Source organism: Neoarius graeffei, chromosome 14 (assembly GCF_027579695.1).
Source record: "Neoarius graeffei isolate fNeoGra1 chromosome 14, fNeoGra1.pri, whole genome shotgun sequence".
Lineage (NCBI taxonomy): Eukaryota > Metazoa > Chordata > Actinopteri > Siluriformes > Ariidae > Neoarius > Neoarius graeffei.
This window is the reverse complement of record NC_083582.1, coordinates 54,039,015-54,052,027: the sequence shown is the minus strand read 5'-3', so window position 1 is coordinate 54,052,027 and position 13,013 is coordinate 54,039,015. Positions and strand designations below refer to the sequence as shown.

Sequence of the window (13,013 nt, the reverse complement as noted above, 5' to 3'; positions counted from 1 at the left end):
TTCAGGTTGGTCCATGAGTGATGTTAGCTTCTCCCAGTGCATGCCACTGTTTGACCAGTTCTTGTGATTTACTGATCATCTCATTCCAGTGCTCCAGCTCCCTGCCTCTGGCATACATAAATGGCCCAATGACCACTAGTCCAAGTTTTACTATGGAGGGGTAGAAATGAAAGAGGCTGACTCAATTAAAACAAAGATGCTGCACTTTATGGTGAATAATACTTCTCGTAATATTTCATTTATTTACTTGGTATGACATTCATTTAATGACATTTTAATTTAACTGTTAAATATAAGTGTTGTTAAGCTATTTCTGCCAGTTAAAGGAACAGTCCACCGTACTTCCATAATGAAATATGCTCTTATCTGAATTGAGACGAGCTGCTCCGTACCTCTCCGAGCTTTGCGCGACCTCCCAGTCAGTCAGACGCAGTCAGACGCGCTGTCACTCCTGTTAGCAATGTAGCTAGGCTCAGTATGGCCAATGGTATTTTTTGGGGCTGTAGTTAGATGCGACCAAACTCTTCCGCGTTTTTCCTGTTTACATAGGTTTATATGACCAGTGATATGAAACAAGTTCAGTTACACAAATTGAAACGTAGCGATTTTCTATGCTATGGAAAGTCCGCACTATAATGACAGGCGTACTAACACCTTCTGCGCGCTTCGGCAGCGCATTGATACGGAGCTCAGATATCAATGCGCTGCCGAAGCACGCAGAAGGTGTTAGTACGCCTGTCGTTATAGTGCGGACTTTCCATAGCATAGAAAATCGCTACGTTTCAATTTGTGTAACTGAACTTGTTTCATATCACTGGTCATATAAACCTATGTAAACAGGAAAAACGCGGAAGAGTTTGGTCGCATCTAACTACAGCCCCAAAAAATACCATTGGCCATACTGAGCCTAGCTACATTGCTAACAGGAGTGACAGCGCGCCTGACTGACTGGGAGGTCGCGCAAAGCTCGGAGAGGTACGGAGCAGCTCGTCTCAATTCAGATAAGAGCATATTTCATTATGGAAGTACGGTGGACTGTTCCTTTAACTAAATATAAATTTAGAATAGTTAGAGGAAGAACAGTGCCACAACCAAGCATGGAGTTTTGATCAAATCCTAATGATGATACTGTTTATAATACTGTTTACCATTTTCTTGGAATGACCTCATGACTTACTTGGTGCCTTAGTCCTGGTGCTTGGCACTTCAGCAGGCTGTTCAGGGGCTACCTGCTGGACTTCCAGGCTCAGACAGGCTGCATCGAGCTGCAGAGGGAGAAGCCTGAATGTCAGCTTCTCATTAAAAGTGGGGTTGCTGCCTCTGGTGATTGGTGTCCACTTTGTTTTCACTACCTGAGTGTGTATCTGCAGAGAAACCTGGACAGAGACATCTGTCCACACCATTTACTGGTGAAATATTTCCATTTAGCGGAGAACAGTTTAACAGAGTCAAATTTATATGATGATAAGTTCTACTGAAGAATTCACATTAATGTATCTCACCAGCATTGCTGGGACACTGGAGTCCTCGGGCTCTAAGCACAACCACAGTGAGGCGCTGTAGAGACTGACAGTAATTCAGAGACACTTGGATATTGCCATGCTTCGAAAGGGGCTGAATCATAACAGAGGACAGTATGGCACAAAAAATAAATCAATCAATTTACACCATTTAGCAACTCCACTCTTAAATGAGATAAGAAGGGAAAACAAGTATAGGATGTAAATATTGTTTTTTGTCTACCAGATCACTCTCAGTCTCAAGGTCTCTCCACAGGACTTTGCCTGCTGCCTCTTGCAGTTCAGTGTGTCTGAGAGGGAACAGAACATGGCCCACCAGGTGATGCTTCTTCAGTCTGTCCACACTGTACACACTCAAGTGCAGAGTGAACTGGTCCACACTGTAACTAGACATCTTGATATACAGTACAATTAAACAGTTTCTCTTTACAAATGTTTTTTTTTTAAAGAAATAAATAATTGAACATTTGTTAAACTAGACAATATATGTATATGACTTCCAAATGATTCATAAGTTAGTGGTGAGTCTTGAGCTAATTACAATCACATGCCAGTTCTACATTTTATTGGTAGTTAGATAGTGGCAGTGAGAGAGTACAGTTACGTCTCACTAGGTTTCCCTGATTTTTAGAACCGAGTAAATTTCATGCTATGAGATGTTAAAATTGCCAGCTGGTATAAATCAAAATACACCTTGCAATCATGACCTTTGATATAGTACTTGGTCAAATCTTGACATATCTAAAAAATGTAATTTGTTCAGTTGAACACCTCAAATAACATACCTAAAAGGATATTCCAGTTTTTTCCTACCTATTCTGTCTTGCGTTTGTAGTTAATACGTGATTACGGACAACAATTTCAACATATTTCCCAGGATTAAGAAAAGAGCAAATCAAATTATCCTTATGGATGACTTACAGTATAAATCTAAGGACAATTATTGGGGCAGTAAATAAACATATTGGTCATTGTGTTTATCAGTCTAATCTCTGTAAATTTAAAAAAAGCAAGAAGAATTAAGGAAGAATTTGTACAACCCCAATTCCAAAAAAGTTGGGACGCTGTGTAAACTGTACATAAAAACAGAATGTGAAGATTTGTAAATCATGGAAACCCTATATTTCATTGAAAATAGTACAAGAACAACATATCAAATGTTGAAACAGAAATTTTATTGGTTTTGAAAAATATATGCTCATTTTGAATTTGATGTCAGCAACATGTTTCAGAAAAGCTGGGACGGGGCAACAGATGACTGAAAAAGTTGTGTAATGCTAAAAAAAAAACCTAATTTGGTTAATTGGCAACAGGTCAGTAACATGATTGGGTATAAATAGAGCATCCCAGAGAGGCGGAGTCTCTCAGAAGTAAAGACGGGGAGGGGTTCACCACTCTGTGAAGGACTGCATGGGCAAACAGTGCAACAATTTAAGAATAACGTTCCTCAATGTAAAATTGCAAAGAATTTGGGGATCACATCATCTATGGTGGGCGGCACGGTGGTGTAGTGGTTAGCGCTGTCGCCTCACAGCAAGAAGGTCCTGGGTTCGAGTCCTGTGGCCGGCGAGGGCCTTTCTGTGCGGAGTTTGCATGTTCTCCCCGTGTCCGCGTGGGTTTCCTCCGGGTGCTCCGGTTTCCCCCACAGTCCAAAGACATGCAGCTTAGGTTAACTGGTGACTCTAAATTGACCGTAGGTGTGAATGTGAGTGTGAATGGTTGTCTGTGTCTATGTGTCAGCCCTGTGATGACCTGGCGACTTGTCCAGGGTGTATCCCGCCTTTCGCCCGTAGTCAGCTGGGATAGGCTCCAGCTTGCCTGCGACCCTGTAGGACAGGATAAAGCGGCTAGAGATAATGAGATGAGATGAGATCATCTATGGTCCATAAAATCATTAAAGGATTCAGAGAATCTGGTGAAATCTCTGTATGCAAGAGACAAGGCTGAAAACTACATTGGATGCCTGTGATCTTCAGGCCCTCAGGCGACACTGCATTAAAAGCAAACACGTGTCTGTAGTGGAAATCACTGTATGGGCTCAGGAACACTTCAGAAAACCACTGTCTGTGAAAACAGTTCATTACTGCGTCCAGTTAAAACCAGATATAAACAATATCCAGAAACACCGGCGCCTTCTCTGGGCCCGAGCTCTTTTACGATGGACTGAGGCGAAGTGGAAAATTGTCCCGAGGTCTGATGAATCAAAAGTAGAAATTATTTTTAGAAATCATGGACACCATGTCTTCCAGGCTAAAGAGGAGAGAGACCATCCAGCTTATCAGTGCACAGTTCGAAATCCAGCATCTGTGATGGTATGAGGGTGCATTAGTGCACATGACATGAGTAGCTTGTACATCTGGGAAGGCATCATTAATGCTGAATGATATATACACATTTCAAAGCAATATGCTGCCATCCAGACAAAATCTTTTTCAGGGAAGGCCTTCCTTCTTTCAGCAAGACAATGCCAAACCGCTTTCTGCACATATTAAAACTGCATGGCTCCATAGTACAACCCCGATTCCAAAAAAGTTGGGACAAAGTACAAATTGTAAATAAAAATGGAATGCAATGATGTGGAAGTTTCAAAATTCCATATTTTATTCAGAATAGACCATAGATGACATATCAAATGTTTAAACTGAGAAAATGTATCATTTAAAGAGAAAAATTAGGTAATTTTAAATTTCATGACAACAACACATCTCAAAAAAGTTGGGACAAGGCCATGTTTACCATTGTGAGACATCCCCTTTTCTCTTTACAACAGTCTGTAAACGTCTGGGGACTGAGGAGACAAGTCGCTCAAGTTTAGGGATAGGAATGTTAACCCATTCTTGTCTAATGTAGGATTCTAGTTCTTCAACTGTCTTAGGTCTTTTTTGTCATATCTTCCGTTTTATGATGCGCCAAATGTTTTCTATGGGTGAAAGATCTGGACTGCAGGCTGGCCAGTTCAGTACCCGGACCCTTCTTCTACGCAGCCATGATGCTGTAATTGATGCAGTATGTGGTTTGGCATTGTCATGTTGGAAAATGCAAGGTCTTCCCTGAAAGAGACGTCGTCTGGATGGGAGCATATGTTGCTCTAGAACCTGGATATACCTTTCAGCATTGATGGTGTCTTTCCAGATGTGTAAGCTGCCCATGCCACATGCACTAATGCAACCCCATACCATCAGAGGTGCAGGCTTCTGAACTGAGCGCTGATAAAAACTTGGGTCATCCTTCTCCTCTTTAGTCCGAATGACACGGCGTCCCTGATTTCCATAAAGAACTTCAAATTTTGATTCGTCTGACCACAGAACAGTTTTCCACTTTGCCACAGTCCATTTTAAATGAGCCTTGGCCCAGAGAAGATGTCTGCGCTTCTGGATCATGTTTAGATACGGCTTCTTCTTTGAACTATAGAGTTTTAGCTGGCAACGGCGGATGGCACGGTGAATTGTGTTCACAGATAATGTTCTCTGGAAATATTCCTGAGCCCATTTTGTGATTTCCAATACAGAAGCATGCCTGTATGTGATGCAGTGCCGTCTAAGGGCCCGAAGATCACGGGCACCCAGTATGGTTTTCCGGCCTTGACCCTTACGCACAGAGATTGTTCCAGATTCTCTGAATCTTTTGATGATATTATGCACTGTAGATGATGATATGTTCAAACTCTTTGCAATTTTACACTGTCAAACTCCTTTCTGATATTGCTCCACTATTTGTCGGCGCAGAATTAGGGGGATTGGTGATCCTCTTCCCATCTTTACTTCTGAGAGCCGCTGCCACTCCAAGATGCTCTTTTTATACCCAGTCATGTTAATGACCTATTGCCAATTGACCTAATGAGTTGCAATTTGGTCCTCCAGCTGTTCTTTTTTTGTACCTTTAACTTTTCCAGCCTTTTATTGGCCCTGTCCCAACTTTTTTGAGATGTGTTGCTGTCATGAAATTTCAAATGAGCCAATATTTGGCATGAAATTTCAAAATGTCTCACTTTCAACATTTGATATGTTGTCTATGTTCTATTGTGAATACAATATCAGTTTTTGAGATTTGTAAATTATTGCATTCCGTTTTTATTTACAACTGGTACTTTGTCCCAACTTTTTTGGAATCGGGGTTGTAAAAGAGTCCGGGTGCTAAACTGGCCTGCCTGCTGTCCAGACCTGTCTCCCATTTAAAACATTTGGTGTATTCATCTCATCTCATTATCTGTAGCTGCTTTATCCTGTTCTACAGGGTCGCAGGCAAGCTGGAGCCTATCCCAGCTGACTATGGGCGAAAGGCGGGGTACACCCTGGACAAGTCGCCAGGTCATCACAGGGCTGACACAGACACAGACAACCATTCACACTCACATTCACACCTACGGTCAATTTAGAGTCACCAGTTAACCTAACCTGCATGTCTTTGGACTGTGGGGGAAACCGGAGCACCCGGAGGAAACCCACGCGGACACGGGGAGAACATGCAAACTCCGCACAAAAAGGCCCTCGTCGGCCACGGGGCTCGAACCCGGACCTTCTTGCTGTGAGGTGACAGCGCTAACCACTACACCACCATGCCGCCCCCATTTGGTGTATTATGAAGTGCAAAATAAGACAAAGGAGACCCCGAACTGTTGAGCAACTGTTCAACATATGTTCAATGAAAAATAGGGTTTCCATGATTTTGCAAATTATCGCATTCTGACTTTACCTACAGTTTACACAGCGTCCCAACTTTTTTGGAATTGGGGTTGTAGTTATGCATTAACAAAGTAGTCAATATAGCTCAAAGTAAACACAGAAGTGCTTCAGTTTTCCACTTAATCACATACGGTTATGACAAAACATTTACTCGGTTGCTTCAGTAATTAATAGCTGTATAAATATATGTAAGCACTGTGTTGGTAAAACTTTTTTTTTTCGTATCAGTCCCATCCTAAGACTTTTTTTTTTATTTTAGAATATAACAGTTGCAGTTTTAAATTTGTCTTAGATTGCATTATGATTTTACTATCTAGAGTAATTGCCCATGTACTTCAAATGCAATTGATAATTAGTTTACAAAAAAAAAAAGACTCTGAAGTATTCCTTTAAAGTAACTCAAGACATAGTATACCTATCTCCTGGTATACCTGAAACACAAAGGTGTCATTGAACTGTGGTTGGCAACCTTTGCACCAGGCCTTGGCCTGACGATGGTGTCGATCTTCAGTTGGCAGGAGCTGTAGTTTGACCAGTGTGGTATTGCTTTGGCATTGGGCAGGCAGGTTGGCAGCTTGTAGCAGGGAGACCACCAACTGTTCTTGTTCATGCTGATATTGCACAGCGAAACACAGGCGTACAGTGGAGCCACTGGGCTGTGCCCACTCACTTGGCTCTTCAGGAAGCTGGTACAGATCTGCCCTCAGGCTTCCCAGTGGGAACCAGCCTTCAATAACATAGTTAGAGAAGGAGTGCAAAGGGAGAAGGGGAGACAGATAAAGAAATTAGAATAAAGAGAAATTCAATAATGAAGTGACATTAATCTTAGCATTATTCTTCTTCACAGGTTTCAGAATGACCCACTGCCTATTGTTAAAGAGCCACGCTGGGTATGCAGATGCGGGTGCTGTTTCCATTGCTCCTCTTCCTCCCTCCCTTCAGGCACTGCTGAATGGGATGAACTCTTGAAACTCGGAGGCAGAAAGAAGGGAACTTCAGCCAAACTGTGATGCATGAGAGCACAGCAAAAACTACACTCTGATTTAAGGCATAGTTTATTGCACTTTTCACCTCCCTGATCAACTGTGATTGGGATGGTTGAAAGAAAGTTCAGATACACACCCATAGTTGCTACTTTGGGATGTTTGGAGCACAGGTGTGCATGGCGGAATAAGTGGGTTCATGCTGATCAGTTGTCTGTCTCTTCTCTGGTCCTGTCTCTTCTTCCATAAGAGATACGCTGTCAGGCCAATCAGCAAAAGAAAAAGAAGTACAGCAGATAGACCAGTGGCCAATGCTACCATGGGATCTGATGGCACACAAAGTACATCTAAACTGAGTTCTGTGATCATGTCATTTCCAGTGGTCCATTTGGATGTAATGGGGTTTATAATTCAGAAGCCTATGCTTTGGCTCATGCTTGCTATTGATGATATGTTAATTATTCTCTCTCCTCATATTATACTGTACTTGCCAGTGTCAGAGACAGGCACTGCATCTACAAACCCCATTTCCAGAAAAGTTGGGATATTTTCCAAAATGCAATAAAAACAAAAATCGGTGATTTGTTAATTCATGTAAACTTTTATTTGACTGATAAAAGTACAAAGAAAAGATTTTCAATAGTTTTACTGATCAACTTAATTGTATTTTGTAAATATAAACAAAGTTACAATTTGATGGCTGCAACACACTCAAAAAAAAAAAAAAGTTGTGACAGAGGCATGGGGGGATTGCATGTGTGTGAAGTTACCATTGATGCAGAAGCGTATATTAGGATTTTACAGAGGCATATGTTGCCATGGCGGCACGGTGGTGTAGTGGTTAGCGCTGTCGCCTCACAGCAAGAAGGTCCGGGTTCGAGCCCCGTGGCTGGCGAGGGCCTTTCTGTGCGGAGTTTGTATGTTCTCCCCGTGTCCGCGTGGGTTTCCTCCGGGTGCTCCGGTTTCCCCCACAGTCCAAAGACATGCAGGTTAGGTTAACTGGTGACTCTAAATTGACCGTAGGTGTGAATGTGAGTGTGAATGGTTGTCTGTGTCTATGTGTCAGCCCTGTGATGACCTGGCGACTTGTCCAGGGTGTACCCCGCCTTTCGCCCGTAGTCAGCTGGGATAGGCTCCAGCTTGCCTGCGACCCTGTAGAAGGATAAAGCGGCTAGAGATAATGAGAGAGAGAGATATGTTGCCATCAAGACAAAGGATGTTGCCATCCTTCCTGGGAAGTCCATGCTTATTTAAGAAGGACAATACCAGGCCTCATTGTGCACAGGCTACAACAGTGTGGCTTTGTAGAGACAGTGTGTGTGTATGCTTGACTGGCCTGCTGCAAGTCCAGATCTGTCTTCTCCTGAGAATGTATGGCGCATCATGAAGAGGAGACTCAGACAATGGTGCCCATGGACTGTTGAGCAGCTCAAGTCTTGTATCAAGCAAGAATGGACAAAAATTCCAGTTGCAAAACTGCAACAATTAGTATCCTCAGTTCCTATATGATTAAAAAGTGTTATTAAAAGGAAAGGTAATGTAATACACCCTTCCGAATTTGGAGTCCTGCGACCTCAACACCCGCAAGGGGGTGATTCCTGGAATCACTGGTGGAAGGGTGAACACAGGCTGAAATGCTCGGTCCAAATGCTCTGGTGATTCTTGTGGCCAACACAGACACACACACACCCATCCTCCTGGGAACCATCATTGGAGGCGCAGCCCCTTGTCAGCCCTGGTCGTTCTGCTCCCTTGTTTGCCACCTGGATCCCTGGCAGGGAGCGAAGCGGTGCAGACGAGGACTGCGCACCCTCATCACCACTGTCAACAACAAATCCTTTGTGCAAGTTATGTCGTCCCCCCCTCGCGATGTAATACAATGGTGATAATGCCTCTGTCGCAACTTTTTTTTTTGAGTTGCAAGCATGAAATTCTTTGTTTTTATTTACAAAATTCAATTAAGTTGGTCAGTAAAACTGCTGAAAATCTTTTCTTTGTACTTTTCTCAGTCAAATAAAGATTTGAATTAACAAATCAGTTTTGTTTTTACTGCACTTTGGAAAATATCCCAACTTTTCTAGAAATGCAGTTTGTAGTTGTGGGAACATGGGACATTTCAAGGCAACTAACAGATGGCCAGTTTAGCCTGTGTGACTGCCTCCTAATTTGAACTGTAACAAGGTAAGGACATACTACAGTAATTATTCACCAAATTTCTAGAAAAGAGAATGACCCTTTCCTGGAATTTGTGAGGACCAAATATACAAAAAAATGTATTGAAATTGCTGCTCCATGAACATCTTTACACCATTTAAAAGTTCAACTCAATAACAATGTTCTTCGAAATATTTCATTATTATTATTATTATTATTATTATTATTATTATTAACATTACTTTCCGATGCTAGTTGCTCTGGGAATAGTCTGGGCTATAGTTGTTGGTTTCTTTTGTAAGACAGAATACTATATTATTTGTGTAACAGATGTCAGAAACATGTCTTAGAATGTGGAGTTTATTTTTGCCACAGAGACACCACTCATTTGTCTTTCTTTGAAGGTTGCACTACTTGACGCATGGTGTTAGGATGACAGCCATTACATTTGTAGTGGTTAACCGTCAATGCCAAAGTCTCCATAAATGAACAGTTGATAACTTCAACAAAATAGACTTCATGTCAAAATTATAATTAATTTCCAGGTCATACAATTGCACTTTTTGACCATATAAGACACTTATAGAAATGAGTTATTTATAATCATGCTATCTGTTATCACCCAAATGAGGATGGGTTCCCTTTGGAGTCTGGTTCCTCTCAAGGTTTCTTCCTCTTGTCATCTCAATTTGTTTTCCCTTATCACCGTCACCTCAGGCTTGCTCATTAGGAAAATTCATATGTTTTACATGTATATTTTTTTCTATAAACCTCCTTTGCTACAATGCCTATTGTTAAAACCACTATACAAATAAAATTTAACTTCACTAACACTGACCAGTCTTCTGAATATTGTTAATCTTTCTTAATATGTGAATGGTTGTTTCTAACCCATCCTAGTTCATTTTCTAACTACTGATGTGTAACGTTATCCCTAATGATGAAAGAAATTAAAACATGTTGTGTCCAATACAGCTAAAGGGTTGCACAGCAATGGACTTATTCAAATCAGGAATTTCCAAGGAGGTCTCCCCCCCACAAAAAAAACAAAGACATTTAGTATGAAATATAATGGTATAAAAGCCAAACAGGATTTCTGAAATCTCTAAGGTCACACTTGTGTTTGTGACAATCACAGGTAAATATAAGGACAGTTCAGTAAAGTTTTTTCTATCGCCACCATACCAAGAGATTATGGTAATATTGAGTTTTTGACAGATGTATCAGACATCACCTTCTTTTGCCTTGGTAGACAACATAAGTCACAAATTTCTGCCAAATCTCTCACAGATGTGCCTATAGCAAGCTTAATAAAAGTTTACACAAATCAACAGAGTAGAGTTAAAATAAGGTCTAATTTTAAGTCAGTAAAAATGGTCCCTCATATTAACATTTAATAGTTCAGGTTCACAGACATTGTGCTGTTGTATTTGTGATCTCACATGATAAAGTTTTTGACCTTATTTATCAGCGATCAATAAATAAAGCCAATACCATATTCCAGGTTATTCTTATCCCTTTTTATTTTTATTGTGAGCCCCATTTTCTCATTCTTGTAATAGCTTTTTTTTTGTAGCTAGAAACTATGTGAATTGTTATATATTTATAGAGAATTTTTTTGCAGTATCCAAAAGAAAATAAGGAAATGTTGTTAAATACTTTTCCCAGATATTTACTTACCAGCCATGGATAGCCAAAGCCGCCACCAACTTCCAGTTTGTTTTTATCCCTCTCTGTGTGGTTATGAGTTGCATTGTCCCATACTGCTGCTACTTCCATACATTTCTTCAGCAGCTCTCTTATCTCTGAGCCTGGCCACAAATCAACCTAATCGCCACAATGTTCTCGGAGTCTGCTCTACTTGGTTAATCAACACACACATTCAGAGGCTACATTACACACCAGGCTTGAATCGAGCTAAAACTGGCATTTTCTGTACAACAACCAAGATAAAACAACCGGCCAGCCTATGAACACACTATTCTAACATTGCACTCCACATTTTGCAGATTAGTGTCATCTGCTGTGTTCTCACCCACATCGCTTTATTTATCATGCGCTTCAGCTCAGTATGAAGAAAAGATTCAATGAAAAAAGCTGGTCATAAAGTAAGTTTTGGTAAAACTTTTGACCATTAATGCCACACAGTTTAGAATCAGTTAGATCTTTGTACTTTGTGTCCTCAAGTCTGATACACAGGCACCATTTTGTATCAGGAAAAATCTAAACCGAGTCAGTTTATCTTCTTATTAACAATAATCCTAAATCACAATTATCTTAATTTTATAAAAACTACTGTAACACTTTCACAAACGTTCTAATGTAATCTTACCACAATGTAAGCATATGAGATTTTACATGCCACCTTTTCAGTAAAACCCTTATTAATATGTATTATTGTATAATATATAAAAACTGACATGTTTATACATGGCATTATGGTGGCTTAGAGAGAGTTATACAGGATTTAATTATTACAGACAGACTAACATTGTTACTGCTTCTATAATATCTTGCTGGAGCCAGTCTGTTACAATCACAGAAGGTTAATGATCAACTCTGGGATACAGGGATACTAGCAGAACACTTATCAAGATTTTAATCAGTCTGTTCGCCAGTCTTTCCCACACTACATTTTGCAGAAAACAGGTAACTAACAAATTAATGTGTTGTATATTTTTCAATACTTCATACTCAGCTGCCTTATACCCACATCTCCTGTAAATCCACCATGTGTGTGCACTCTGTTTACTGACAGCAGTCCATCTGTTACTGTGCACAACCCACCTCTTCCCTCACTGAACAGATTTAACTTGGGTGATGGACCAGTATCTTTCTCACCACAGCAGTGACAGTGCTATGGTAACGTGTATCTCACTGGTATTCATTTATTAAGTGCAGAAGTGTTGCTGGGGTTTATAGCCACCTCACTGTCAGTGCTGGGTTTAGAACAGTCCATCCATCCATACTCCAACCAACAGCAATCCTGTGGTCAAAATCTGACACTGATAATGGCCATTCACATGCCCTGTACATGGATTAACAATGAAGGTGTGTCTAATGAGGTAACAAATAAGTTTATACAGTGCTTGAAAACCAGTGGTGTAGTGGTTAGCACTGTCGCCTTACAGCAAGAAGGTCCTGGGTTCGAGCCGACGAGGGCCTTTCTGTGTGGAGTTTGCATGTTCTCCCCATGTCTGTGTGGGTTTCCTCCGGGTGCTCTGGTTTCCCCCACAGTCCAAAGACATGCAGGGTAGGCTGATTGGTGGCTCTAAATTGACTGTAGGTGTGAATGTGAGTATGAATGGTTGTTTGTCTCTATGTGTCAGCCCTGCAATAACCTGGTGACTTGTCCAGGGCGTACCCTGCCTCTCGCCCATAGTCAGCTGGGATAGGCTCCAGCTTGCCTGTGACCCTGTACAGGATAAGCAGGTACAGATAATGGATGGATGGATGGACAGTGCCTGATACACGTCCACAAGCACACCTGGTGAGCAGTGGTCCTGTGGAGGTGTCTTTCCACACATGGACTTGGTAGAGAGGGACTGACTCAACGACAAAATTCATTTTGTATGTCCTCCATTTGCTCTAATGAGCATGTGGACTCGAGCTAGTGTATATACTCCAAAGGTCTCATCTCATCTCATTATCAGTAGCCGCTTTATCCTTCTACA

The 13,013-nt window shown here is 41.2% G+C and overlaps 1 protein-coding gene across 1 annotated transcript; it reads right to left on the bottom strand.

The window, feature by feature from the left end:
* Position 1: 1 nt before the first annotated feature.
* Positions 2–7,554, bottom strand: syt15 (synaptotagmin XV). The gene is made up of 7 exons (XM_060938870.1): positions 7,325–7,554; positions 7,067–7,206; positions 6,634–6,929; positions 1,744–1,914; positions 1,503–1,614; positions 1,178–1,390; positions 2–150 (listed from the first exon to the last, which is right to left on the bottom strand). The coding sequence occupies exons 1-7, from the start codon at positions 7,552–7,554 to the stop codon at positions 2–4; spliced, it is 1,311 nt and encodes a 436-aa protein (XP_060794853.1).
* Between the last annotated feature and the right edge of the window lie 5,459 nt (positions 7,555–13,013).

Excerpts from the sequence above, each read along its gene's own strand:
- syt15 (XM_060938870.1), bottom strand. The coding sequence starts at position 7,554 with ATGATCACAGAACTCAGTTTAGATGTACTTTGTGTGCCATCAGATCCC. Across the intron at positions 6,930-7,066 it reads TGGCTCTTTAACAATAGGCA|GCTGGTTCCCACTGGGAAGC; the intron begins GTGGGTCATTCT and ends ATGTTATTGAAG. Across the intron at positions 151-1,177 it reads CACCAGGACTAAGGCACCAA|TAAAACTTGGACTAGTGGTC; the intron begins GTAAGTCATGAG and ends ACCCCTCCATAG.